Source organism: Asterias amurensis, chromosome 5, assembly GCF_032118995.1.
Source record: "Asterias amurensis chromosome 5, ASM3211899v1".
Taxonomy (NCBI): domain Eukaryota; kingdom Metazoa; phylum Echinodermata; class Asteroidea; order Forcipulatida; family Asteriidae; genus Asterias; species Asterias amurensis.
In genome coordinates, this window is record NC_092652.1 from 2,085,218 (window position 1) to 2,112,594 (window position 27,377).

The 27,377-nt window shown below is 37.0% G+C and overlaps 2 protein-coding genes across 3 annotated transcripts; one reads left to right on the plus strand and one right to left on the minus strand.

The window, feature by feature from the left end:
• Positions 1 to 768: 768 nt before the first annotated feature.
• Positions 769 to 15,105, plus strand: LOC139936910 (ras-related protein Rab-8A-like). 2 transcript variants are annotated; one of them, XM_071931730.1, is made up of 8 exons: positions 769 to 917; positions 7,246 to 7,306; positions 8,519 to 8,579; positions 9,404 to 9,481; positions 10,022 to 10,111; positions 11,298 to 11,363; positions 11,812 to 11,862; positions 14,130 to 15,105. In XM_071931730.1, the coding sequence occupies exons 1-8, from the start codon at positions 782 to 784 to the stop codon at positions 14,223 to 14,225; spliced, it is 639 nt and encodes a 212-aa protein (XP_071787831.1). In that variant the 5' UTR covers positions 769 to 781; the 3' UTR covers positions 14,226 to 15,105. The 2 variants fall into 2 exon arrangements, with proteins under 2 accessions (XP_071787831.1, XP_071787832.1); XM_071931731.1 differs by lacking the exon at positions 769 to 917 and adding an exon at positions 3,727 to 3,888.
• A 6,408-nt stretch (positions 15,106 to 21,513) lies between these two features.
• LOC139936911 (adenosine 5'-monophosphoramidase HINT1-like) lies at positions 21,514 to 26,330 on the minus strand. Its single transcript, XM_071931733.1, has 3 exons — positions 26,177 to 26,330; positions 24,824 to 24,928; positions 21,514 to 23,119 (listed from the first exon to the last, which is right to left on the minus strand). The coding sequence occupies exons 1-3, from the start codon at positions 26,285 to 26,287 to the stop codon at positions 22,955 to 22,957; spliced, it is 381 nt and encodes a 126-aa protein (XP_071787834.1). The 5' UTR covers positions 26,288 to 26,330; the 3' UTR covers positions 21,514 to 22,954.
• Between the last annotated feature and the right edge of the window lie 1,047 nt (positions 26,331 to 27,377).

Below are 27,377 nucleotides of genomic sequence, written 5' to 3' on the forward strand. Positions count from 1 at the left end.
CTTCATCGGTGTCTTAGCTCCTTCTTGGCCAAAAGTACACTTAACAGTTTGCGGAAGTTTGCATCCGAAATCATCCTTTATTGTATTTGATTAGAAACTGTAGATTTCACGTCCAAGTTTCTAAGATGGAGTGAATGAGGTTCTGTGTAACGCAACAAAACAAAGAAGAATAGGTCAGTTCAATTTAAAAATATTTTTTTTTTTATATTCAATGTACATTTATTTCCACAAAACATTTCCACAATAGGAAAACATAGGCCCTACATGTATATATAAATGACAGAAAAGGAATAAACTGGCGGAAAACGCGTGGAGGCAAGGCCTACAATAAGCCAGGTAGCTTGTAGCGGCTTGCCTATACATAACAAAATAGAAAAACTAAAGGTAAATGCTTAGGACAAAACACAGACGAAACAGACAGATAGTCTGACAAACAGACATACATACATACGACCAAACTACTAGAGAAAATGACAATGACAAAGAAAGCAAAAAACTATGTTAAATACTGGGAAATAAGGAACCTTTTATAAGATATTTTGAACCTAGCCACAGAGGATGACATTTTGATAGTCCGGTCAACCGAATTCCAAAGACGAGGACCATAGTGACGGAAAGTATTTGATGTGTATGATGTGCGTGCGAAGTCTTTCAATATAGTCAGTGAATTGTTAGTTTTGTAGTATACCAAATTGTGGTACGATTGTAAATAAAAATATGTTGTGGTAAAATGAATAAACTTTGCACCCACCCGACAGTCACGGATGAACGCCTGCTAAAAATGGCGGACAAATACCAGACTGAGTTTGATTATCGCTTCAAAATACTCGTTACTGGTGATTCGAGTGTGGGGAAGACGTGTGTACTGTGCAGGTTTTCCGATGATGTGTTCAGAGAAACATTTATTTCCACAATAGGTAAGAACGGATTTTGGCATTGTCTAAGTGAACCATTCAATATTCAAAAGTGTTCATAAATCACGGTATATTATGTGAACGATCCATAGAGAATTATAATAGTGAACAATTAGAGGCTGGAGCCAGACTGTTCCCAGAAATAACGATGTATCATAGAATTGAAACCTTTAATGGAGGGGTATTATCTGTTGATATCTGGGTTGTTAATCCACCGTTTCTAATGCACAATAAATGTTGAGATAAATGGGTGTTAGCTTGAATTGTAATAAATTGATCTAAACCAAGTTGGAGTTTGGTTTGGGCCCCTCTCACTGGAATAACAATGATTTCGAGCCTATTTTAACTGGGAAGATTGACATAGGCAGTGTGCTCCAATAAGAATAAAACAACACCAAGCTCCCAAACTGCAGCTGTAGGTAAAAGGTCTACGTGCTGCACTCACCCCCTGACCTATTAACATCATCCGGACCAATGGGCATTGACAATAAGTATTATGATTATTTGTACTGCCCCTTTTTACGTGTTTCCAGCGCGACACTTTTGAAGAAAATGAAGAAAGACTCAAGTGAATCGTCACATGAAAAAAACCCCAATAAAAAACAACAATAATTTTATAACATAACAGTTCTAGCTCAATGCTCTATAGGTCGTTAATTGCAATTTCAATGACATGACAAATGTTCATAAATTTGATGAATATCAAAATCCAAAGTGTTTTTCTTATAAACTGAATAATTCTTTTTGGCAACAGTTACTTTGGAGACCAACTACATTTATAACTACATTTATAAGCTCCAAAAGAATGCAAAAGCAATTTTTGTGAAATCCATTATAATACTGCATGTAGTCCTGAGCCGATAATATAATTTTACCACAAAGAAACAACAAATCCCTTTAATTCCAAACCACATCGTATATTGCTCCTGTTATCACACAATGGACTTTCAACAAAGTGTTAGCAGAGCGTAAATAATACTTTGCACCAAATACATATGTATTGTTGATCCATAACCAAGATGGCAAATGTTTTAGAAAAACCACCTTATGACATGCAACTTAAGCTGCTGCTAGTCGGGGAATCAAACGTCGGAAAGAGTAGCTTGCTATTAAGATTTACAGAGGATGGGTTTCGAACCAACCTGTTGCCAACACTAGGTAAGTCTGCATAAGTAAATGGGAATGTTGAGGGCGCACTGCTGCACCACACTAAATAATCCCATATGGCAACCAACACTAATAATAATGCTAATAATTACAAACATAACAAGTCTCTCAGCCTCTTGAAAAAAAAACAATCAATCATATTTTCCTACAACTTAACTTCAGATTTGTGCTCAACTTTTGGTTAGTTCCATTTGGATGTTTTGCTAATTACACCAAGGAAAAACTACTCCAAAAAAATTAAAATGTGATTTTCCAAACCGATTTGCTGCCAGTTTTAATTTCGCGAAGCACTTATCCACTTTACAATCTAATAGGACCAACTTTAAAGCCTAAATTTATCACGTCTCTTAGTTGAAGCATGGGACCCTCAGGTAATTTGTCATCATAGTCTTACATAAGTCAGTTGCATAACCACAGAAATTGTATTAAAGAGTATAATTATTGCCAAATATTAGGCCTATGCTAATGAGTTTGGCGCATGAGTATATAGGCTTACGTGTGTGGCCTTTTCGGTGCACTCTTTGTTGGCAATTCATGACACGTACCCACACCCTTGAACTGATCATGACACCCGCGGTCATATTTATACCCGCCACGGTAACCTTGATGTGATGAATATTCAGGATTATATTGTGAGGGTGTGTGTTACATGCACAGGGTCGATTTTACAAAGAGTTCCTAAGAGATATCAAAAACGTACAGCTAGTCTTAAGTTAGGACTATTAACTCGTCCTAACTCGAGATAAGACTAGTCCTAACTCTTTGTGAAATCCACCCCTGGACCTTTGATAATTTTCAAAGACATCACTTTGGTCCCAACATTATCCATAAATAACAAACCTGTGAAAATTTGATCTCAATTGGTCGTTTGAAGTTGCGAGAGAATGATCATAAGAAAGAAAAAACATCCCGTTTTTTGTCGCACAAGTTGTGAGCTTTCAGATGCTTCGAGACCTCAGCTGTGGTCTCGAATCATAATTCAAATATAGTGAGAAATTATCATCTATCTTTCTCAAAAAATACGTTACCCCAGAGGGAGCCGTTTCTCACAATTAACTTTCGATAGTTTATGGGTTCGAATCCTACCTACTGAACCTCCACGATGACTAGAATTAGTGTTCAGTACTGAATCAAAACTGATTGATTTTTGCATGTCATATCATTCATAAAAATTATTACAAACGTTAAATCGATATTATGTTTGTGTAGAGCTTGGAAAACAAAAATGTATATGTTTATCATATAGACTAAACCAACTTGCAGTCCAGTTATAAAATAAAATCAGAATTGCCGACACGGTCAACGGGATTCACAGAAGCAGATTTTTCGAGTTACCATTAAAAATCAAAGCTACTGAAAAATACATAAAAAATATAATTTAAAAACTAGAACTTTTGTCTTGGGGAATACCTAAGAAGGGATGACGTAACCGGAAGTGTCAATAAATTATTCAAATAAGGGTGTTTCCCAGATTATAAGTTGGTGTCCAGCGTCACGCGTCTGTAGCCTGTATACGATAATAATAATACAACGTGTAATGATATTACAGTAGACGGAAATACGGAGAGGCGGGGACAAGACTTAAGCTCAACCGGGATAGCGCACTAAACTACCGGGTACCAGGTAAACCTAAAGACTACGCATTAGTCACTGTAGTTTACCCTTGTTAGACATGCAAGAAACATGGCTAAAACCTATGATTTCCTGTTCAAGTTACTCTTAATCGGTGATTCTGGTGTTGGAAAGACCTGCGTACTCTTCAGATTTTCAGAGGATGCTTTTAATTCGACTTTTATTTCAACAATAGGTAAGGATCAATTGTTTTATAAACTCTTTTTAAACTGGGACAGTAGAATCGGTTTTTGTCGTGGTGATCGGTTCCGCTCCATTGAAACTCAATGTGTTGGACAACTCGACCATCGGTTTATGTGTCATTGACTCGTGACAACTTGCGCTTTTGGATATTTGAATTATTGACAAATTTGCTTTCGTAAATACAAACATTTTTAATGCTCAGACGGATACCACTACCAGTGGACGATACGACGAAATATTATTATGTTAGAAATCCAGCCTTGGGGGTTGAGCCTGGCTGGAACTTTTTTATTTATTAAAAAGTAATTTAAAACTTCTGTGTTTGATTTGTTGAGTTTCTTTTTACTGATTAAAATATAAATGCAATTGTAATGGTTTATTCAAACGTGGCATGCTTTATTTTACAGTCTGTACTCATTATATGACAATACTTGTATTAACTTGTGTTACTTAAAATAAATGAACATAATGACTAAACTTTTCTGATTCACACTTGATTTAAAATAACATCATGATCATGAATAATGTTGATACTATTAGTACTATAGTTTGTTTCCTTTATTTGTTTTAAAGCCATTGGACCCTTTCGGTAAACAGTATTGTCCAGGCCCACACTTTGTGTACCACAACTTCTATATCAAATAACAAACCTGTGAAAATTTAGGCTCAATCGGTCATCGGAGTCGGGAGAAAACAACGGAAAAACCCACCCTTGTTTCCGCGCGTTTCGCCGTGTCATGACATGTGTTTAAAATAAATCCGTAATTCTCGTTAACGAGAGTTTATATTGTTTTGCTGTTTTCTCAAAAAGTAAAGCATTTCATGGAATAATATTTAAGAGAAGTCTTTCACCATTACCTTCTGTAAACCCTGTAAGTTATTTGTAAATCTGTGAACTTTTATTTTTTTTTCTGAACCGAAAGGGTCCAATGGCTTTAAGTGCTACTCACTCAATTCACTCAAATGCTACTCCCTTCATCCACGAGGGAACTTGTGTAATTCTACTATATAATAATATTCTGTAAAATTTGAATAACAAATGGTGACATTTTTTATCTTTTAATTTCAAACTTCCTCAAAAAATGCTTATAAAATATGTTTACACTTGGCAACATTGATTGGTACTTCAGTCAATGAATTAAGTAATTATCTAGCCTAGTAAAACTTCTGTCTGTACGGTTAGTGTTAGGTCATGCAGTATACAAATCCTGGTAGACTGATACAAAAAAAAGGTGTTTTTATTGTGAAACAAAAAAGTTGTTTAAATACATCAAAACAAAAACAGTATACTAAAAAAAAATACTTAAAGCAGGGAAATGAAACAGTGAAGATAAAAAAGACATGTGAGCCCTCACTTTGTATCACTGGCTGTTGATGTGAGCCGTCACTTTGTATCGCTGGCTGTTGATGTTGCCAATTTCCTTTTTTTAAAGGCAAAGTATGCCTAGGTTCTTGAAACAGTTTCATTGTTTTAAATCTACAGAGAATGTATGCAATAAAACTAACCCGTGAACATTTCATTTCAAAAGGAGGTGGTGTTTCTGAGTCGGCAAACATCTGGAGGGGTTCCACTAAAAGAATAATCCCTAATTAGAAAAACAGAATATGAGAATAGACCCAGTAACTGTGGCGCTGTACCCCTGTTTTCTAAAATTTTTCATTCTCTGTCGAACTAGCACGACAGAGAATGTCAACATTTCGAAAAAAGGAGAACAGCGCCCCAGTTACTGGGTCTAATCTGAGAACTGGTTCTCAGATTGAAATGTTTTTAAAAACTCTCTTTCTAAAACAACATTCCTTTGAAGGGAAGTGTTTCTAAAAATGTTTTACATTATCAACAACAGCTGCATTGTTTCTGACCAAGTAAGTTTAGTTTTTATGGTAAATAATTTTTGGATTAATTACCTAAGGTATACCCTTGCTTTAGCTATTATCATTTGCCTCCAATCCAGGGCCGTTTACCCCTTGCAGGTTGTGCACACTGCTGTAGTATAAAGCCTAGAAACTCAACCAATACACAGTGGTTAGTGACTCACTGTTGTCTTTTCCCCTTGTTCCGGAGCCCCATTTCCCCTTTAAAATGTCACCATACACTTACAAAATCCTCCTGGCTGTTATTTGACCTCTCTTTTCCCCAACATGAGGAAAAGTGGCATGTTACAAGCAGTCAAACTGCAGGATGTTTGGCAGGTTATATCACACAGAATATCACTGGGAACAACAATCTACAACTTAAAACTAAAATGTAGGATTTTGTTATTATCAAGAAAGAAAACTCTCGGGAAAGGAAAACTAGAGAAAGGGAACAAATTTACTCTTCATAAAATTGTATTCCTTTAAAGGTATATGGGATTGGTAGAATCTAGCTGACTAAATAATCAATTAGACAGATAGGCCTAGTGTTCATGTTTTGTTTTCATGTTTGATCAACCACATTGTGAAAATTTGGGTTTAATCGGTTGTATGAGAGTCGGCAGAAAATAGTGAAACAAACATGCACAATTTTCAACATGTTAACACATCGTCCTAATAATTTTGTTGTTGTGACAACAAAAATCAGCATATTATTTTCTCTTAGGTTTACAGATAAAGTTTTCTTATGATTTTATTTCAGAGGGAAATAATGTTCACAGAAAAGTGGTCCTAGATACCATTAACTTCATAATTTTGTGCTTTCAGACTCAAATTAAACAAACATTTTTACAATTGATGTTTTATTATTCTTACCAATCCCTTGTAGTTCATGTACCTTTAAAAAAATCTCCATGTCCAAATGCAAAGGGGAAACCCATTTCCTATTGTGCAATACCAAAGTACATGTATGTATCACATGTACTTATGAATGTTTACTGTTAAAGATGTATTGTGGTGTTCATAGTAGAGAAATGAAATTGCTTACTGTTAAAAAAACCGAGTTGCCTGATTAAAGCTAAATGCAGCTTTTTTGTAATTAATTATAGCCACACTTGATTTAAAACATTTTGGCAACGACTTTTTGATTTCTACTTGAGAAATCGGTAAGAAATTTCCAGTAAACTAGCAATGTAGTTTTGAAATTCGAGACAAGTAATCTGGAATTATTTTTTGGATAAAGGTGAAATTATTTAAAACGCCTCAAATGATAAGACATCACGCTTTGTAAAAAAAAAAAGAGAAAAAAAAGGTAAGAATGATCTTGACTGTGCATCAGTCTTAATTGCTAAGCAAAGTGTGATGTTTACAAATCACTATGGTGATCATCTAAAGATGAGTCTTTGTGCTTTGTGAAATTGATGCACCAACGAAGTTGACAATATTGCTCCTTTTAAAGTGTTGATCAGCCACTGTTTTTTCCCTTCATCCGATGCAGGCATTGACTTCAAAATCAGAACGATAGATTTAGATGGCAAGAAGATTAAACTACAAATATGGTGAGTATGTGTGTATAAATTGTGTATACCCATACATCGGTATATTTTAAAGGCAGTGGACACTATTGGTAATTGTCAAAGACTAGCCTTCACAGTTGGTGTACCTCAACATATGCATAAAATAACAAACCTGTGAAAATTTGAGCTCGATCGGTCATCGAACTTGCGAGATAATAATGAAAGAAAAAACACACTTATCTCACGAAGTTGTGTGCATCTAGATGGTTGATTTCGAGACCTCAAGTTCTAAATCTGAGGTCTTAAAATCAAATTCGTGGAAAATTACTTCTTTCTCGAAAACTATGGCACTTCAGAGGGAGCTGTTTCTCACAATGTTTTATACCATCAACCTCTCCCCATTACTCGTCACCAAGAAAGGTTTTATGCTAAAAATTATTTTGAGTTATTACCAATAGTGTCCACTGCCTTTAAAAGCACTGTATAGTCAGTACTGTCCTGAGTTCTGTGAACAACTTGAGGAGTTCCCATTCTACTGTGTAGATCAACAGAACTTTGGAAAGTACTAAGTACACAGTGCTTAAAGGAACATTACAGAATTGGTTTTGCTAGCAAAAAAGTTGCTGGCAGTGTAAGCACTTTATGTAATCCACCATATACATAAACTGACAAACCTGTAGAATTTTGAGATCGTTCGTCCATCTGGGTCACAAGAGATTAGTAAAAAAAAACTTTTACAAATTTTGCATTGCATCGATGCCAAAACAAAAATGAATAAAACGCTCACTGAGCGATAAACTCCAAACGCGAAATTAGACTATTTGTTTCTCGTCAGCTATTATGAAGTTTGAGACAGAAATATTTCAAAGATGTTTTCTACTATCATCATCATTAGACCGTGTAAATTTTATGTAAGTATGTGTTTTTCACAATTTTTGTTTCTTACCAATTCTCTAATATTCCTTTAAAACACCTCAGTGTAAAGGTAAAAACAAACTTTATTTTTTATCCCGATGCAAAACTAATATCTATAAAGTGAATTACTGCTGTTTCCTTCATTGGAGTTGTGTCTTCTTCTTAAAATAAGTTTCATAGATTTGTTTAAATGTGTGCAATAAAAGAGAAGTTCAAATCAATCAGTGAATGTTAACAGAATTTAAAAAAAATAAATATAATAAGTAAGAAGATTGGCTATCCGACAATTTAAATAATTTAGAAAAAAAGATGATCAATCTGTGACTATTATTCCTACAGGGACACAGCCGGTCAGGAGAGGTTCAGAACTATCACCACTGCCTACTACAGAGGGGCAATGGTAAGACACCTTAATGTTTTACTACACTATTAGTCATTTCAGATAGTGTTCGTAAGTGTATTTTAGTTAACTATTACCGGGCTGTAATTGAAAGAATTTGTTGTTTATACGTGTATATCATAGTTTGGTTTAGTCATGTTTCTTCCTATATTTCCGACTTTTGAATGACATCATTTCAAACGGTCTTTAGCTGTTGTAATAATAGCTGTTGTAATACTGTTATTTTAAGATAGCTGCTTACTGCTACTGGTTCAGTATGCTACTATCTTTGAACCATGATAAGGCGCAGCATTTACTATTTGTTTCTAACTTGTAGTGATGCAGACAACCAACATTTACTATACAAACAAAGGTTTTATGTTTAGGACAGGAAGCTAGTCCCAACAAAGTGAAGTCAGGGAAAGTTCGTGTTACAGGCATGATATTTTTCCTACTTAACTCTGACTTCCGATTTTGTTTGCCTTTGAAAAACATCAGGGAAAGTGTAATTTAATAGCCTGAAATAACTTTTAAAGCCTACGCCATGTGTACATCTAAGTCAGCCTTGAATCTCCATATAAAAGTTTTCTACTTTTTTTCAAAGGATCGAATATCATCCCTGGTGTAGATTCTTCGTACTTAAGTCTGATTTCCGATTTTGTTTGCATTTGAAAAACATCAGGGAAATTGTAATTTAATAGCCTGAAATGTCTATTCAAGCCTACACCGTGTATAGGTCAACCCTTGTTCTCCATGAAAGGTTTCCTACTTTTTTCAAAGGATCGAATATCATCCCTGATGTAGATGGTTTATTCCAGTTTAATCATGTATTTTTTTCCGATCAGGGAATCATGCTGGTGTACGACATCACAAATCAGAAGTCCTTTGAAAACATCAGGAATTGGATAAGGAATATTGAGGAGGTATGTAGAACAAAACCCAAACCAATCTGTGTCCCCAGAGTATTAAGAAGTTAAGACTGTTTTCTGTTACAAAATTCAAAAACTCTGGAAAAGTTGAGAACAAATCTGACACTTTAGCCTCAGCTCACCTCGACTCTGCAATGACTTTCTATGCATGTGTTGAGCGATGAGTACTTCCTCAAGCAAGCACAAGTTCCAAACTATTTGGGAGTTTTAAAACTTGCACGAGCCAAAATATGCGAGCTACCAACTCGAATTGGGCTGTGAAATTTGTGCACTCTGTGCAATCATCTGATACATGTAGCTCCCTCTTTTGACATAATAAGGTCAGGTCACGTGTACTCACTTCTTACTTTGTATATATTCATACAGCTTACATGGCCATGTGATCTCCTCTCAACCAATAAAAATGGATAAACTGTCCCAAGTATTTATGAACCTACAATCAATTTACAGCTTCAAGCAGAAAATGTTTCAACAAAACAACAGAAAAAATAGATCATATATGAAAGTACTGTCCTGTTTTCATTACTCCTCTAGCATGCCTCATCCGATGTCGAAAAGATGATCCTTGGGAACAAATGCGACATGGAAGACAGAAGAGTGGTAACTAAGGACAAGGGAGAGCAGGTAAGGAATGTTTACTTAGATAGTTCTTCTTCTTGGGTTTCGAGTTCTGCCCTCGGTCAATGATGTTACAACAGAGTGGTCCCCAGATCTCCCTGTCAATCATGCATCTATATATATCCCCAGCTGTCACAAACGTAGTGTCCCTTCTTAGTATGTCAACATATGAGTCAGGTGACCTCTGCCTCTTTGAGCTCGACCTTGCTTGGGCTCCCAGAAGACAAGCTTGCTGGCTGGAAGCTCAGGGTGGCGATAGCAGTGCCCTGCAAACTTGACTTGAATGTTATTCAATGTCGAGATTAGTAAATGCATTAGGAACAGCATTGCTTACTGAACACACAACATCAAAGCAATCAAAATCCAACTGTATGTTTTTAAAAATTTGTTTGACCGAGGACAGCACTGAAACTGATCATGCTTTACATGGGATCGGGTTTACAAGTACAATGTATCAAAGTCAATCAGGTGTTGAGTCAGTACCATAAGAAGGATCCTTGTAGTTCATTCTATAGAGTCATGACGCAAAGAGAATGCATATTATTGGTTGAATTAGCGTGTTGGTATTCTGCATGGAGCAATTCAACCAATAGAATGCGTTCTCTTTGCGTCGTGATCGTTATCGTTTTCGTTGTTGCTGAAGTGACTCCGCCTTTAGGGTCAGCCAAAAGTCAGGATATTGGCCCAAGCATTGGGGCTACCTCTTCATGAACAACCCAAGAACATCCATCAAGCATTCGGGTGATGGCCTCGCAATTCTGGCAAGAAGAAAAAAACATCTGGTCCAATGGTCTACCAGACAAACTTCACCCACCACAAATCATTTCACATCAATCCAAACGAACAAGAATTGCTGTAAGCACTAATTCCTCTGCTGCATAAGCCCATTTCAAACTTAACACGAAAGCAAATGCGAAGCTAAATTTTTTAATATTATTATTGATGGTTTATTAAAATTGAACTTGTAGCCAACAGCTAAATTGCGTCAATATATACAGTAAAATATTTAAAAACAATAAACAATAGGCAATGAACAATAGATGGACCGCAACATGCGTCATCAGCCATTGTCCTTGATGAATGTGTACGCGTGAAGAGCCATCACATCCCCGAAGAAGTAATAAAATTTTGGTGGTTAAGTTTGTTGCCACATTTAAATAATATTTACCTCTTTTTTGTTCTTCATCATCAGCTTGCAATCGAGTATGGAATTAAGTTCATGGAAACCAGTGCTAAGGCAAGCATCAATGTTGAAGAGGTAAGTTTTAAACTGGACTGATCTATGAGTAGTGCCCAATTTCATAAAGCCTGCAAGCACAACAATTTGCTAAGCACAGAAAAGTATTGCTTAGCAGAAATAGGATACTAGCACAAATTACATTAAGTTAACATTGTTGCAACTCGTGCCCCTCTCAATTTTGCTTAGCAAAGAAATTTGTCAAGCAGTATTTTCTGCTTATCAGCTTTATGGAAATTGGCCCAGGGCTTAATTTCATAAGGCATGTAAGCACAAAATGTGCTAAGCAGAAAACTGGATAGGTGCCAAAATCCTGTTAAGTTTACATTGTTGCAACTGGTGCCCCACTTAATATTTTGCTAAACAAAGAAATTTGCTTAGCAGTATTTTCTGCAGTGGATGATATACAATGGTCAGACAGTAAAGGAGTTTTTAAGAGAATAATATTTGTCTTCTTTTTTGTTGACAGGGTTTCGTCACTCTTGCAAGAGACATCAAAGCCAAAATGGACAGAAAACTTGTAAGCTAACAAATATTTTGACATCAATATTTTTATAACTAAACCCTAGCCATAAGTCAGCTTCAATACTCTTGTCAAACTGTCTGATTATGAGAGTCTACTAGAGAGTCTTCTGAACCTTGTATATTGTACATGTGTTGTGTTGTTGCCGTGCAGTTAAGGGCATTGCAGCCGATTTCAAGAAACGCTAGGATTAATCCTAAGCTTGGGCAATATCGATTAATTTTATTCACGATATATCGCCGACAATATATCGCGATATTCGATATAATCGCGATTTATTAAATTTGACATCTCAGGGTTCGAAACTAGCGGTCGCCGGATTGCCACATGCGAGTGAAAATAGCGGCGGGGGACTGAAAACCATTTCTCACTAGCCCGCCGGGCGAGTCAAATAATTATTCCTTTTCACATATAAATGAGGGTTCAGTGGCAAAATCCCACAGAAAACTTCTACTAAAGCTTTTAAATTAGTAAGTTTGACAATTCTAGAAACTTGCTAGATTTAATTTTGTCGTGATCGGGACCGGAATTGCTGTCGTTCGTATCAGAAAACACGTACAATCAATTGAAAACACGATGCACAAACCACATGGTGCCGAGTATCCTCACAGTACACGGTCGCCCACTGGTGGTACATCCATGCAGTATGCACAGCACATACACAACGCACACAGTCGTCCAAAGTCCATTCTGACCAAATCTCTGCACGCTGTGATTGGCCGTTGATGGCTGTTAATAAATTCCATATTCATTATGTTCTTGACTAGACTTCAATGCAGTACATGTTCATGAACGGAGTAAAGAATTGCCGAACGTTGTGCATAATGACTGCAGACTGTGCACAATGTACAGCCTTGGACAACCAATAACATGGACAACTTTTGCCAACAGAGGGCGTTACGGGGCAATTCATTAATTATTTCTCGATGTGCGTTGTTGACTGATCGTTGATTCATGAAGATTTTGTTGCAAACGGACTTCAAAACATGTTCAAATCAACCGACCCCCTAACCACGAAGTCATTAAAGTTGTTGTTGATGGAAAAGGGATAGTTTAAAGTAAAAATTCAGATATAAAATCCTAAAAAAAAGCAATTTTAAGGGCTTCACTTTCGTGGTTTTTTTTTTTTTTTTTTTTTTTTTTCGTTTTGAAAATTTTGTGTGTAATTACATGTGGGCTAGTGGAAAAACCTGCGGGCGATCGAGAATTTTGGTTGACTCGCCCGGCGGGCGATTGAAAAAAAAAGTTAAGGGAAACCCCTGAATCATCAGTCTTCAAACTCCAAGTGAAAGTTGTAGAAGAGACAGTCATAGCATATGAGAGGTGTTCTAATGACCTATTCTTCTGGTTTTACTCCAAACCTATGGGGTGCAAGATGTCTCAGCTAGCAAATACATCGCGATATTTAATCGATATCGCGATATATCGATATTTCGATTAAAACCAAATCCATCCGATATCGAAATCATCACCGCGATATTCGATAATATCGTGATATCGCCCAAGCTTAATTAATCCTATCTCGAGTTAGGATGAGTAACCCGTACTAACTTAGGATGGGTTCAATGCGTCCTACATGTTTGGATACGGAACTGAACTCGTCCTAAGTTCTAAGATTAATCCTAAGTTAGGAAGAGTTTGGTGAAATCGACGGCTGGATTCTGGTGTTTCTGATCAGCAGAGTGTGGGTTCAAGTCCCGGTTGTAACACTTGTGTCCTTGAGCAGTATACCTTGCACCATAATTGCTTTGTCCTTCAGATTGACATTAAGCTGTAACATTCCCAAGCCATCATAACAAAGCATAGATGATTCCTGGAAGATGTTTGGCCTTTTGCGGGTACGAAGAATACGAACACTATCTGTGGTACGCTGGCAGACGCATTCAAACATACAAGCAAGCTTCCTACAAAGTCCCGAACACTAGGATTGGTTGTGCATGTAGAAAAAAGCAGAACACTTATCTTGAAGGAGTAGGGGTTAACCCTGGTGTTGTCTGGTTCACATAGCAAGCACACTTGTTTACAGGAGATTTCCTCAGGCTTGCAAGCTACATAGATCATAGAGTAAGGATTCTTACTCTATGCATTGGTTAAGAGCATATGTAACCCCTGTGTTTCTGGTTCAAATAGCAAGCACCCTTGTTTACAGGTTTCCTCAGGCTGGCAAGCTACAGTGATTAAGTTCACTTATGAGGCATCATTGATTTCATTACCAGGAATATATAATAATTGTCAACTTGTTGTTCTTTTGTTTGTTTGTACAGGATGCTGGCGGTGCAGCCAAGGGGCCAGGAGGGGTTCAGGTTGGTTCCGGAACAACACAGAAGAAGAAAGAATGGAAGTTGTGTTCTCTGTTCTAATGTACATAATGATTTTAAATCGATCAGCTATTTACTGTTGCCACGAACAATTATCTGGTCTTAAAGGACACAGCCCAACAGCTGGTCTGGAACTTTTTGTGAAGATTTTCTTTCTCTCAGTCCATGAAAAGAGGAATGTTTCGAATGGACGTTGGATTTGCCAGTTAGGGCACGGGGGACTGGTTGGATCTAACTGGTGTACTACAGGAGACAAACCCACGAGTGTCGTTACCAAGGATGGAATGCTGTGGTCAAGCTTATTTACGCTTAATTTTTCTTTTATTGCCTCCTAAGATAAATTAATTACATTTTCCACGAATTTCCCAAGGCTGAGTCATGAAAGGTTGTCAAACTTTAGGTTGGTACAAGGACTTGTGAGTGCCATGTAAGAGGACTGGGGTACATCAATTTAGTTCTATATCCTCATCATGTTTTTTCCCCCAAAATTTCACCTATAAATATAAGTTTTTGTTGATCAGAACTTGGGTCTTATCCCCTAATGACTTTTGGATCACTTGGTTTTGAGCTTCAAGCATAAAAAGCATTTATAGCAAGTTTCTTTTTTTGTATCTCAAATGAAATTTTTAAAATTCCCCTCATACCATTTTGAAGTTCAATCAGATCTCATACAATATTTAGGTTGTTACACAACACTTTTTCCAATTCATGGCCCTTATAAAACCATCATTTTATTTCACTGAGCTCTAAGATTCATTAAATTTTGAAGATTGTTTTCTCTACATCTTGATTATTCATTGTTTAATTCCAAGAGAGAAATCTGGGCCCAATTTTATAGAGCTGGCGATCTTGTGCCTACTCTTTAGTTTCCATTTCATAGCGCTGCTAACCATAAGCACACTAAAAGGAAAGCTTACATTATGATGCTTACTGTATAAAAATTACTTAACAATGCAAAACCATGGTGAGCGTGCAAGCTGGCCGCTTAATTTTCTAACTAACTTATGAAATATGATTGCACCTTCAGTTAGCAAGAAAATTTGCTTACTGCTATTCAGTGCTGTGAAATTTGTCCAAGTTCCGAAGATAATCCTGTAACCTCCTAGCCTCCCTCATCATTAATCACTGATTTCTGTTCAGTTTGTCTAACATAATTTCTTGTGAATGTTTTCTGCAAGCCTTCACTACAGGGCCCAATTTTATTAAGCTGTTAAGCCGAACAGTGTACTTAGAAAATGTTCCCGCTAAGCAAAAATTAGAATGGAACCATTAACAAGTGATATACACACAATGATATTTTGACTGGTTTGCTGTTTCCGTTAAGCAATGTCTTTCTGTGCTTAGCAGTTTAATAAAATGGACCCAAGGAATATTTGAGATCAAGGGTCGATATGCATTTTGTAAAAAGTAATAATTTAAAATGAGCTTGGTGCAGTTTTTCTCCTATATTATTATTATAAGTGCCTTTTTATATATTACTTGAAGGCGTAATCGATTAACAATGATTTACTTTTGTGAATCACACTGCACTGTATATGAAAAAGCACCTGTTTAAGATAAAACATGCGTATTTAATACATAATTGCTTTTAGATAGTACAGGACCAGCCAGGTCTTGAACTTTGTGGCAGTGTCCAAAAACATTGATTAAAAACCAGTGATACCGAGACAACTGCAATGATTGCAGGCTTGGAATTACACTATGGCCATGGAAGCCATGACCTTGTTGCCCCTGGTCCTGGCTTCCGTTGCCCCTGGTCCTGGCTTCCGTTGCCTCTGGTCCTGGCTTCCGTTGCCTCTGGTCCTGGCTTCCGTTGCCCCTGCTCCTGGCTTCCGTTGCCCCTGGTCCTGGCTTCTGTTGCCACTGGTCCTGGCTTCCGTTGCCCCTGGTCCTGGCTTCCGTTGCCCCTGCTCCTGGCTTCCGTTGCCCCTGGTCCTGGCTTCCGTTGCCACTGGTCCTGGCTTCCGTTGCCCCTGGTCCTGGCTTCCGTTGCCCCTGCTCCTGGCTTCCGTTGCCACTGGTCCTGGCTTCCGTTGCCCCTGGTCCTGGCTTCCGTTGCCCCTGGTCTTGGCCTTTGCACCCTTTCAAAAGCTCCCTATTGACCCAATTCACCCGACTTCATATAGAATAATCTTGGATGCGCCATATTGATGGGTAATATCACAGTGTGGTATTCAGTGAAGTGCTTTTATGTTTACTCGTGAACCAAAATGGTGAGCGTACGACAGTCACCGCGTGACCTGCGTGCAAGGGGTCAATAGAATTCAAGACTTTCCAATGGAAGTGCCCATAGCAATATGAAATACCTTAGCCCTCTCAACGATGAAATTCCAGGCCTGTGATTGACGCACACAAGTCTGAAGCCTGGTTCACATACAGTATTGTAAAAATGAGAAAATAGAATTAGATGTTGCAAACTGCTTACCAACCCAGGGACCTATGGTATAAATGCAAACAAAAGGTAATGGTCTATTGTTTGGCAGTCTTTCTCTTTGTTTAAATGACAACACAACAAACAAAAACACCATGAGTTACTTTTGCTTACAAATTATTATAATGTGGTTTTCGCTTTGTTTTAACTCATAATAACCACCAGAGTGTGACTTTTTTCCCAAGGGTAAAGTTTCCATTTTGTTATCAGCATTTTAAGAGGATAGAGCGTTTCCGATTAACTCCACCAACTCAGAGATAAAAAAATATCTACCCAGCCTAAGCTTGAGAAAGTCAGACATTCCAAAATCTTCATGTACAATTTTAAAACTTATTCTCCCAATTAACTAGTGTCGTATGTCTGTTTGACATACGACTTTTATAAATGATCTTATATTCAATTGAAGTACCTTATCTCTGTATTACATATTTTATACCAGACTGACAGAACTTTACTCAGATTGAACCTGACAAATTAGTCTTGTTTTCAAGCCGTTTTATGGTTAAATTATCAATGTGATTGTGATAGTACAATCATAATGAGTGCTCGTATTAGTGCTTCCATCAACTTCTCACACCATTTTGAAAATGAATTGTATGATCATTTTACTTTCTTTTGTAACAAGAATAGAGTTATTACAATAAGTACAGTGTCGGATGCCTTTTTTTGCTTCACTCTTACCATGGTTTCTTAGTCAAGGTGGTTGGAAACTATTTGGAGATGTCTTTTAATTCCAGATTTCAAATTTTGTTTGAAAACAAGAGTTGAATACATTTTTGGAGTCATGCGCTCAGTTTTAACACTGCATTAATAACAGCATTTTATTTTTCATAACTCTGAACAGTTTTTGTAAAATATATTTATATTAATAATTTTACTTTTTCAACTCGCAGTTTTGGATATTTAATCATTTTGCCCTCTGTTATGTCTGCCATGGTATTTAGGGTTAGGCTGAAAATCCATATCTCCACCATTCATTGTGCAAAAACCTCTTTAGTAAAAGATGTAGGCATTGGAAATAATGGGTGGTTATCTGAGCAGTTTCCATGTGCATTGGAAAACAGTGGTGCACATTTCAAGTCAATTCCGGGTTCCGTAAGTTTTGGATTCGGTGGGTGCAACTACGCTTGTCAAAAAATTGGCTTTAAACGTGATTTCGAAAATCAACAGAAAAAGCAAGAAATGGCTTGGTTTCCAGCCCAAATGGAAGCAAGTTTTCTGTTCTTTGCAATTTTCACACAGTGCACACTAAGCAATGCACATTAGTTTTACAGATAATGCAGTACGCAATACTAATACATAGAATAATGTGTGTTTCTTGGTGTGTATTTTCATTTTAGGCATTATGCACAACACATCATGGACACATGGATTATTCAGCCTTGGTGTTTTGTAGCAGTCTATAGATTTATGGCTTTGTATTGGGAATGATTGATAGCAGTGTTGGTTTGAGTTTCACTCAGATATCCTTGTCATGCAGCAGCCATTTTGTTGTTGTCGATACAGTTCAATTTAGGCTAACTGGGGCTGCAAGAAGAAATAGCTTGCCTCAGCCTCTCATCCATGGGCAGTGCACTGTATCAATACCTCTCGCTACATACACCTGGTAGAGATGTACTAAGAAACAACAGCATTTCATGAAAACAATGTTCTTAATATTGTTACCTGGGCCATTTTGTTTCTAGAATGGGAATTGTTTCTCTATAATAATTGCAGTGTTGGACTTTCCATCCTTAAAAACTAATGGTGGCTATGGTTTAAGGTGATGGTAGGAAATGTTTATATGTAAAATATATTGTTAATTATCAATGTGTTTTGCAAAAGAGGGGCGTGTCTTTTTGTTGTATTGATGTTGTAAAACGAAACTGCCTTTTTTTCAAGTATTACACATGTATGCAGTTGTATGTTGGTGGAAACCTGGTTTGGTCAACTTGCTGTGGACTGGATTTGAGGCTGAACATACAATTATTTGCTTGTTAAAATGGGCAAACTGAAACGGCCACGTTTCTATGGCTACAACCCTCAGCAATACTAGCAGAGGGCCAATAGTATTTCAAGCAACACAAACAAATAACTACACTTTCAGCCTTGACTCCAAGTCTAACTTTCTTCCCTGTGTTTTTTATTTCCAAGTTTTTATATGGAGGTGGGAATGATGCTTGACTTTGAACCAGGTCCATCTGATGACAATCCTAACAAATCGTCATCATGGCAAATTGGTTTGGGATGAAAGTACGTCACCACAATTTAGAATCCTGCAGTGTTTTGAAATGATTGATGTTGTAAAATGTCTCAAAACAGTCAACATAAACCACACTGGGGTAATTTTGTCTACTTTCAGACATGCTTTTGTTATGTGAGTTCACACTAGAAATAGCTCTAAGTCTATGCCCTTCATGGTTTTGGGATCAACATTGTACCCAACATTGAAACACTGTTCTCTAGATGAGGATATTAGTTAGCCGTTTTTAGATATGGCAGACACTATGCAGGGATAATATTCTCCCTACTTTATGTTTTTCAAAAACCTGAAATTTCAATTAAAGCACGCACCTTGTGTACATGTACATGTAGGTCAACCCTTTTTCTTGATAAAATGTTCCTACCTTTTCAAAGGAACAAACATCAACCCAAATAGTGCATGGTTATCGAATGTGTCAACCATATCTCAAAATGCTTTAGGAAGATGTGCCATTAAACACTACAACAACACCATAACCCAGTTTCATAGACCTGCTTAACCAACGTTTTAAAAAAATATAAAAATTAGTCTCTGGATCTCAGCCCCCGAGCTAACCTCTTTAAAACAAAAACAAATTAAAGATTATTTTCAAATAATGTGAAACTGCAACATGGCTGCCGATGGAGAATCACTTTAGCTGCCATTACTAATTCAGCTTAGCTTAAGTCAATATAACCTTTAACTTGTATATGAAATAATATAGTATTCCACTGTAAACATGTAAAATACTTTTTTTCTTCAGTCGGGGAAAACAAAAAAACAAGCCGGAAATATAAAATTAATATAAACACATTATTGTAGAATGATTGTAGCTGTTATTGAATACTGGGGAAATGTAATGAACACATTATTCATGCTTCCAAATTAAAGCATATGAATCGTAAGATTTCATAAATTAAAGAATAAATTAAAAGGGAAATAATTTGTGTATTTTTGTCACTCACTCAGTGGTACTTATTGGTCTCATAGGGTTGGTCAGCTATACTACCCCAATTTAGATATACTTCCAATGGGGGAGAAAAGAAACTGCCTGTAGTGTGCTCAAGGGCTTCCTGTCCCAATGGGGGTATAATGTTTACCATAATTGAGGTCTTCTAAAAGGATACAAGGAAATCAGAAGCCATGAAACTTTTAAGCTGTTTAGTCCTCTTTTTCTCTTCAAAACAGTGCCATAGAAAACTGAAAAACACTACAAAAGTTAAGTGTGATCGGCCATTCAAATCTTTTTTTTTTGCAATAAGAAAGTTGCATGTCTGTTGAGGAGGAGAACCCCAAAGAGTGTTGCAGGCATGATATTCTTCTTTCTTTACTTAGTCTGATTTCCGATTGTTTTTGCCATTGGTAAAGTCTGAAAAATTTGATTAAATAGCCTGAAACGACAACTGAAGCCTACACCATGCATACATGGATGTACTAAATAAGTTTTCCTACTTTTTTCCCCCAAAACCAAATATCATGCCTGGTATGGGCAGAAACTTCAAAGAGTGTTGGAGGAAAATTTTGAAAGAGAAAACAAACGCAATCAAGTAATGACTGAAAACTAATCGACATGCATGGCTGAGGACGTGGGATTCGAACCAGGGGTCCACCGAGGTCAAAAACATGGAAAGAAACCACTGAACCAACCTGGGCCCAATTTCATAGCGCTGCTTAACAGTAAGCAAATTTGTGTGATTACTGTAGCAGAAAAATTTGCTTAAGCCTTAGCGTATTTCACGGGTTAGCAGAAAAATTGGGCGGCCATATTGCGTGTTTACCGTGGATTTGCATTGTGACATCATTTATTTTCGTGTGGTAAGCACCGGAAGGTTAGCATGCCTTTTCTTGTGCTTACGGTTAGCAGCGCTATGAAATAGAAATTGCACAGTAAGCACAAAATTTGCCGCTAAGCAGCGCTATGAAATTGGCCCCTGATCCCGGTCTGTCTAAGCAATCGGAGGTAAGGTCAGATAGAGCCTGCTGTTTCTACAGTTATTTTCATGCCGACTTCGTACAGTGGTAGTTTCAAATCCTACTTGTACATTTCTAGGAGAAGCGTGTAATTACAATCCACCGGCAACACTACTCAAAAGAGATTTACACATGGTACTACCGCAAACCTCGCCTAAAGAAATGTACAGCTCCCTTTAAAGACACTGGACACTATCGGTAATTGTCAAAGACCAGTCTTCTCACTTGGTGTATCTCAACATAATGCATAAAATAACAAACCTTTGATACTTTGAGCTCAAAGTCGAAGTTGCGAGATAATAATGAAAGAATAAACACCCTTATCACACTAAAGTTGTGTTTCAGATGCTTGATTTGACACCTCAAATTCTAAATCTAAAGTTTCTATATCAAATTCGTGGAAAATTACTTCTTTCTCGAAAACTGCGTCTCTTCAGAGGGAGCCGTTTCTCACAATGTTTTATACCATCAACCTCTCCCCATTACTTGTTACCAAGTAAGGTTTTATGCTGATAGTTATTTTGAGTATTTACCAATAGTGTGTCCAGTGTCTTTAAGACCAAACTCACTAAAATGACTTATAAAGAAATGTAGTTACTTCTTAGGATGCTCCGTGTTTCTAAGTGGGGATTAAAGACTAGTAAACAAGTTTATTGGTCTCTGCTGAAGACTACAATTAATACGAGTACATCACGACAGACAAATAATTGTAAGATGTGCAAGTTAGACTTGCTTTTATTGATCGATCCTAAATCACAACGAACAAAATGAGTTAATCTCCCCAATCATCGTTTACAAACTGATGGGTTTTATGCGAGATTAATTGACAAAATTGATTGGTAACATCTCTTAGAACAAGTACGGGAGAGGTGTTTATTAAGTACAAATGAATAACATTAAAAGCCCAGTGATCTACTCGTTGATTGAGTGCATAATCATGTTTGAGTTTTATAACTACATTGTACATGTACTTTCAACTTTAGTTTTTCTAGAAAACTGGTTGAGGATTAGTAGTGTATCGTGGCTGAGTGGATAAGAACACCAGACTTCAAGCTCTGGTGTTTCCGATCAGCAGAGTGTGGGTTCGAGTCCTGGTCAAGACACTTGGGTCCGTAAGCAATACACTAAACCATTATTGCTGCGTCCTTTGGATTGGACGTAACACCATAGGTCCAATGTGTTGTCTAATGCATATAAAAGAACCCAGTGCACTTATCGTAAAGAGAAGGGATTCGCCTCGGCGTTCATGGTTAGATTAGCACCTTGTAAACAATAACATGGTGCTATGTAGAGGAAAAGTTTCAAACTTTAAAACGTAGCTCTGTAAAACTTGTAGGAAAATACTGAATGCTGAAGCACCATGAGCATCACTGAGTGACGTATTTGAGCGCTATATAAGAAGCCACTATTATTAGTAGTAGTATTAAACCAACATGTATAAGATATGATGCAAAAAGATGCAATAAAGTCAGTAAAACCATACAATTTTTAATCTGGGTATGATCCAAGTTATTTAGTTTTCACTGCAAAATGAGAGAAGGGTTGTAAATATTTATATTCATGATCAAGAATAAAGTGCTCAAATTCCCAACTTATAATTTCAAGGAATTCAAAGAGAAAATTTAAAGTTGTAGTTCATGATATGTGATTGAAATTGCCTTTGAAAATCTGCTACAAAAAATGTGAATTGAAAATGATACGGTGGGACATCAGTACAACCACCTGGGCCCAATTTCCTAGGGCTGCTTTTAAAAGCAGAAAATACTGCTTAATAATTGTCTGCTAAGCAGAAATGAGCAGGATACCAGTCACAAATTGTACATGTGACATGGTAGTTTGGATGGTAACCTTGCTCTGGTGTGCACACTTTTATTGTGCTAAGCTACTTTTTGCGCTTAAGCATCTCTATGAAATTGGGCCCTGGGCTCTATTTCACGAAGCAATAAAATCCATCGTAAGACGTCAGTATCACCATAGTGATTTGCATCGTGAAACGTGAAATCACACTTTACTAAGCAACTACGATTGATTTGCAGTTACGATCAATCTTAGCTCTTTGTGAAATTGGGCCCTGGTCTTCCTAAAACTGATGAGGGCGCTATTGTTGAACAGAGGACCAATGAGAAAGCTTTAGTATGATGAATAACTCTAGCCTGGTGGCCATCCCATGACTCGGCCACCGATGACATGTAAATGTAAATGGTAGACACTCTGTGCACCGTCTTTGCCGTCGTTGATAACAACACGATAGCCTTCTTTCAAGCCGCCTAGTTCTGCGACCTTCTTGGCTACAAGCAAGAGATGACCAAGAAGCTGCAAGAGAAAGCAAAATGTAGTTTGAGGATTTTAGTCTCATTTTCAAAAATATATATGGACATTCACCAAAGGTACATTTACAACTAAACAAGACAAACCCAAATTTTATTAACAACATATTTTCATATAAAACATAGGACCTACAATAAAGGTACAACAGTTACTAGACAAGACAACAGAAGACAAAATGACGTCAAGAACATTATTTTCAAACTACTACAATAACTTGTTGTGAGGTAATTGTTACAAGCACTTGATTATAAAATTGCAAAGACAAATTGTTTTTTTTTTCATCTTTCAAACAGTTAAAAACTGTATATGTAATGTCAGATAAGTGAATAATAATATTTAGCAATAAGCTACATTTATAAAAAGCATTAAAATCACAGATATCTCAATGTGCCTGACAATAGAAGCGAAAAGCTAAAATGTCTACAAAATACAATAAATAAAGGCCCACATAAATACGTTATAAAATTATACTACAGTTATGAATTTGTTAAAACCACAAATAGAAAATAATCAATTGAATTCAAAAAATTACAATCATAAAAAATGCAAAAAATAGTTAATGGCCTGACGTTAACTATTTTTTGCATTTATACTCTCGGTCCATTTGGTTGGTAAGTTGTTTGCAACAGCTAATTCTATTTTCTCAATCATAAAAAATAATACAAAATACTAATCAAACAGTACACTGCATTAAGACAAATTGGTAAACATGTGAGATGAGGGATGGAACAACACCAAAACATCAGCAGAGGCAAAAACGTGGAGTTTTTAGTTTTAAACACCTTGCAAAGGTTCGTCCAGCTTGATTGGTCATGTCCAGTGTTGAGATGCAGGTTCTAAGACATTATAATTTGAGTGTCTCAGCTCTGCAAATTCAAGTTGCTTTGCATCCAAGATCAAAATATTTATTAGGGGGGGGGGGTATTTCTACATCCCCAATGAGATTTGCATTGCGTTGATTGTAGTATAAACAGATCAGGGCCCAATTTCATGGCTCTGCTTACAGTAAGCACAGAATCGGCGCTTACGGAAGCAGGAAATTCTGTGCTTACTACGGCAAGCCTATTTCACAGATTAGCGGCGAATTTTGGCTTCTGCGCGTGTGTACTCCACGTTACCAAGCATTCTACGCTTACAAGGCAAGCGCAGAAATTTGGCGCTTGCATTTAAGCTGGGAATCGTGGTCGTAAGCGCAGAATTCGGCAGTAAGCAGAGCCATGAAATTAGGCCCAGGGCTCAAATTTTACACTTAGAGTCAGGCCAGTAAAGCTCAACAACACAGGATAAGTCTAGTGTCATGTTTTTTAATTTTCTATTCAACATCTTTGTCTCATAGAATGATGTTCAAATGTTGAGTACGAGTCTCACAAATATCTTTCAGTCCTGTTGAGGGCCGAGTATCATCCTTAAAACAGAAGAGATAAATATTTTCTTAGTTTTGTTCAAATGAAACAGTTTCGATTATAAAACCATGTTCTCATTTTGATTCTAGTCTCTTCTCACTTTGATTTTAGTCAGTAAAGATTCTGAGCTACATGTCCTGTGGTCTTGTGGTTTTTTTTTTATCCCTGCAGATGATGTCAAAGTGCACAGAAACATGAAGCCCTGCTACCATGGAGGTAAACATTTCTAACTACATGCTGCTACCAAGATTATTGTACGTTTCTTTCGAGACCATTTGGCATTTACCTGTTCATCTGTTTCTTCTGCTTTTGAGAGTTGAGTAATTTGCTTCTTGGGAATGACCAAGTAGTGCACCTTAGCCGCAGGATTGACGTCTTCTATGGCTACACACTGAAACAAGAAGACATAAGAGTAAGGGTTGACAACAGAGATAAGGAAATTGTGTAAATATAAAAAAATAATGAATATTTGATTTCAATTTCCTCTAGGCGTTGAAATGAAGCTCCCAGACGACTGTACAGATTGTTACAATGGATTGTTAAGGTTAATAATAGGCCGGATGAGGTTAACGTTAAAAATTGCAACTAGGTTAATAACACTAACAGACTCTTTACATGGTCCATCTTTTCATTTTCTTCATCATATCCCCTTGACTTGAGTGTTTCAAAACCCTAGACCTAGTTTTGTGATAATTGTAGCCCTGCCTCTTAGCCTTACAGTCAGCTTACACTACAGTTTACACTTGCATTACACTAGAGTGCTGGGACGATTCTAAAGTTTGGGGAAGGAACTAGCCCACCTTGTTGAGCTGTTAATGGTTCCCCTTTTAACATCGGCATCGGTCTCATCACTCATCGGTCAACAGTGATGAGACCGATGTTAAAAGCGGACCCATTAACAGCTCAACAAGGTGGGTTAGGAAGGAACTAGCCCCAATTTTGTGGCCAACACAGCGGACGACAGTGGAACGAACCTAGTTCCAGACTACTCCTAGAACTATTTCGGTTTCGTCCGGCTATCGTCTCCCGTTCTCCCGTAACGGGAGACGAAGCCGGACGAAACTGAAATAGTTCTTCTAGGAGTAGTTCCAGACTAGTTAGGAGAATCATAGGAAAAGTTTCTGTATGGCGCCACCACTTTTTCATTCAAAATAAAATAATATATAGTATCTAATTTACCTGATTGATATATCCCTTTTTGTAAAAATGAGTGAAAACGTGGTGGCGCCATACGGAAAGTTATCCGAATCATAGAGCTATGGCTCCATGGGAGAATGTACTATGTAACTATGGAACAATGGGGAAGTAACAATTTTAAAAATATTAAAATTAAATTATAAATAACCAATCCCAAGGTCACTGAGCATGCAGAATGCTGCATGGAAGGTGACAATGGTAACGAAGGTTGGATTCTGGAACACAAACACTGTACTTCAATCAAAATGAATTTAAAAACATTTAAAATTAAACAATCCAATAATTCACTTGTGCCCGGTAACAAAAACAGGCAGAAGGCTGCATAAAACTTAAAAGTGCAAGTAACACAAATGGGGAAATGCCAAAATAAATTATTTTAAAACACGTGAGAGAAATGTTCACTAATTTACTCGTTTACAAACATTAACTGCAATAATATTACCTGCTCGTCTTCATATATCATAGTTGAGATGATTTCCTTCCTGATGATCTTGCCAAAAATTGTGTCTCCCCCAGGCTGGGCCGTTTGTGCTTTAGCTACTTCGTCCGCCATGATTGCACTTTTCAGCTGCAGCTCTGCAGGCCAAAATACAAGGCTCGGCAACTTTTAGAAAAAAGGGATTGCTCCTGACAGTTATTCGCTATCATGACTAGTCTCGCAGGTCAAGCCGCCGACAGTGATCTGAATACCACTTTATATTTTATAAGCAGACATTGCTAACTAAATACACGGAACAAAATGTCATATTATTACTTGATCATTTCGTTTTCAACTGTCTTTTATCATGATAGACAACTTTATTGGATGAAAGTTATTCCACTATATAAAGAAGGCTACATAAAGTCTACACACTGAAGTCATGACCCATTCAAAGGGGGAAACCAACTTGAGATCTTTGCTCTCAGAGGGGCCAAACTTCATGCAGGTATAAAACACACTAACAGTTCCAGGGTACTTCCAAGAACCATTCCCTTTTCTACCTCCGTGGTTAAAGGGACCGATTCAAAGATAATCCAAAATTAGGACAAGTCTACTAGACTCTTTAGGAGTTATTAGTCCTTTAGGCTAGTCTTAATTAATGGAGGTTGGACGATTAACTCATCCTAACTCGAGATAAGACTAGAAATCGACCCCAAGCACTTTATTCCAAAACCCCCAAACATTGGTTTATTTTGCTCATCGGAACAGCAGCTTTCAAAACACATAATTAAAGTATTTCTCAAATAGGGCTGATGATGTTTCGGTTTTCTTGTGATAATTTGTTATTTCTGAGAAGTGCCTGGTTTTGATTAGACTGCAATGAGCGATGTGGACTAAATTAAATACTCATAAATAAAATACACTTTGACATTTAATCTTAATGTTTTTTTCAACAACAAATATTCAGCTCATAAATAAAATAGACACTTGATACTTTTCAAGTTTTTTTTCTTTTAACTTTTATTTATTTACATGAAAGATTATGGTAAAAAAATATGCAAACGTACAAGCTATTGTGATCTCAACACAATTTTTAAAGTGACTCTTTGTTTTAAACAAAAACCATCAAGCATAACTTTTAATTTAACTTTTTTAAATGTAACTATTCTAGTTGAACAGGATTGTCTTTATATGCAATTCATCACAAGAGGTCAAAATTCGG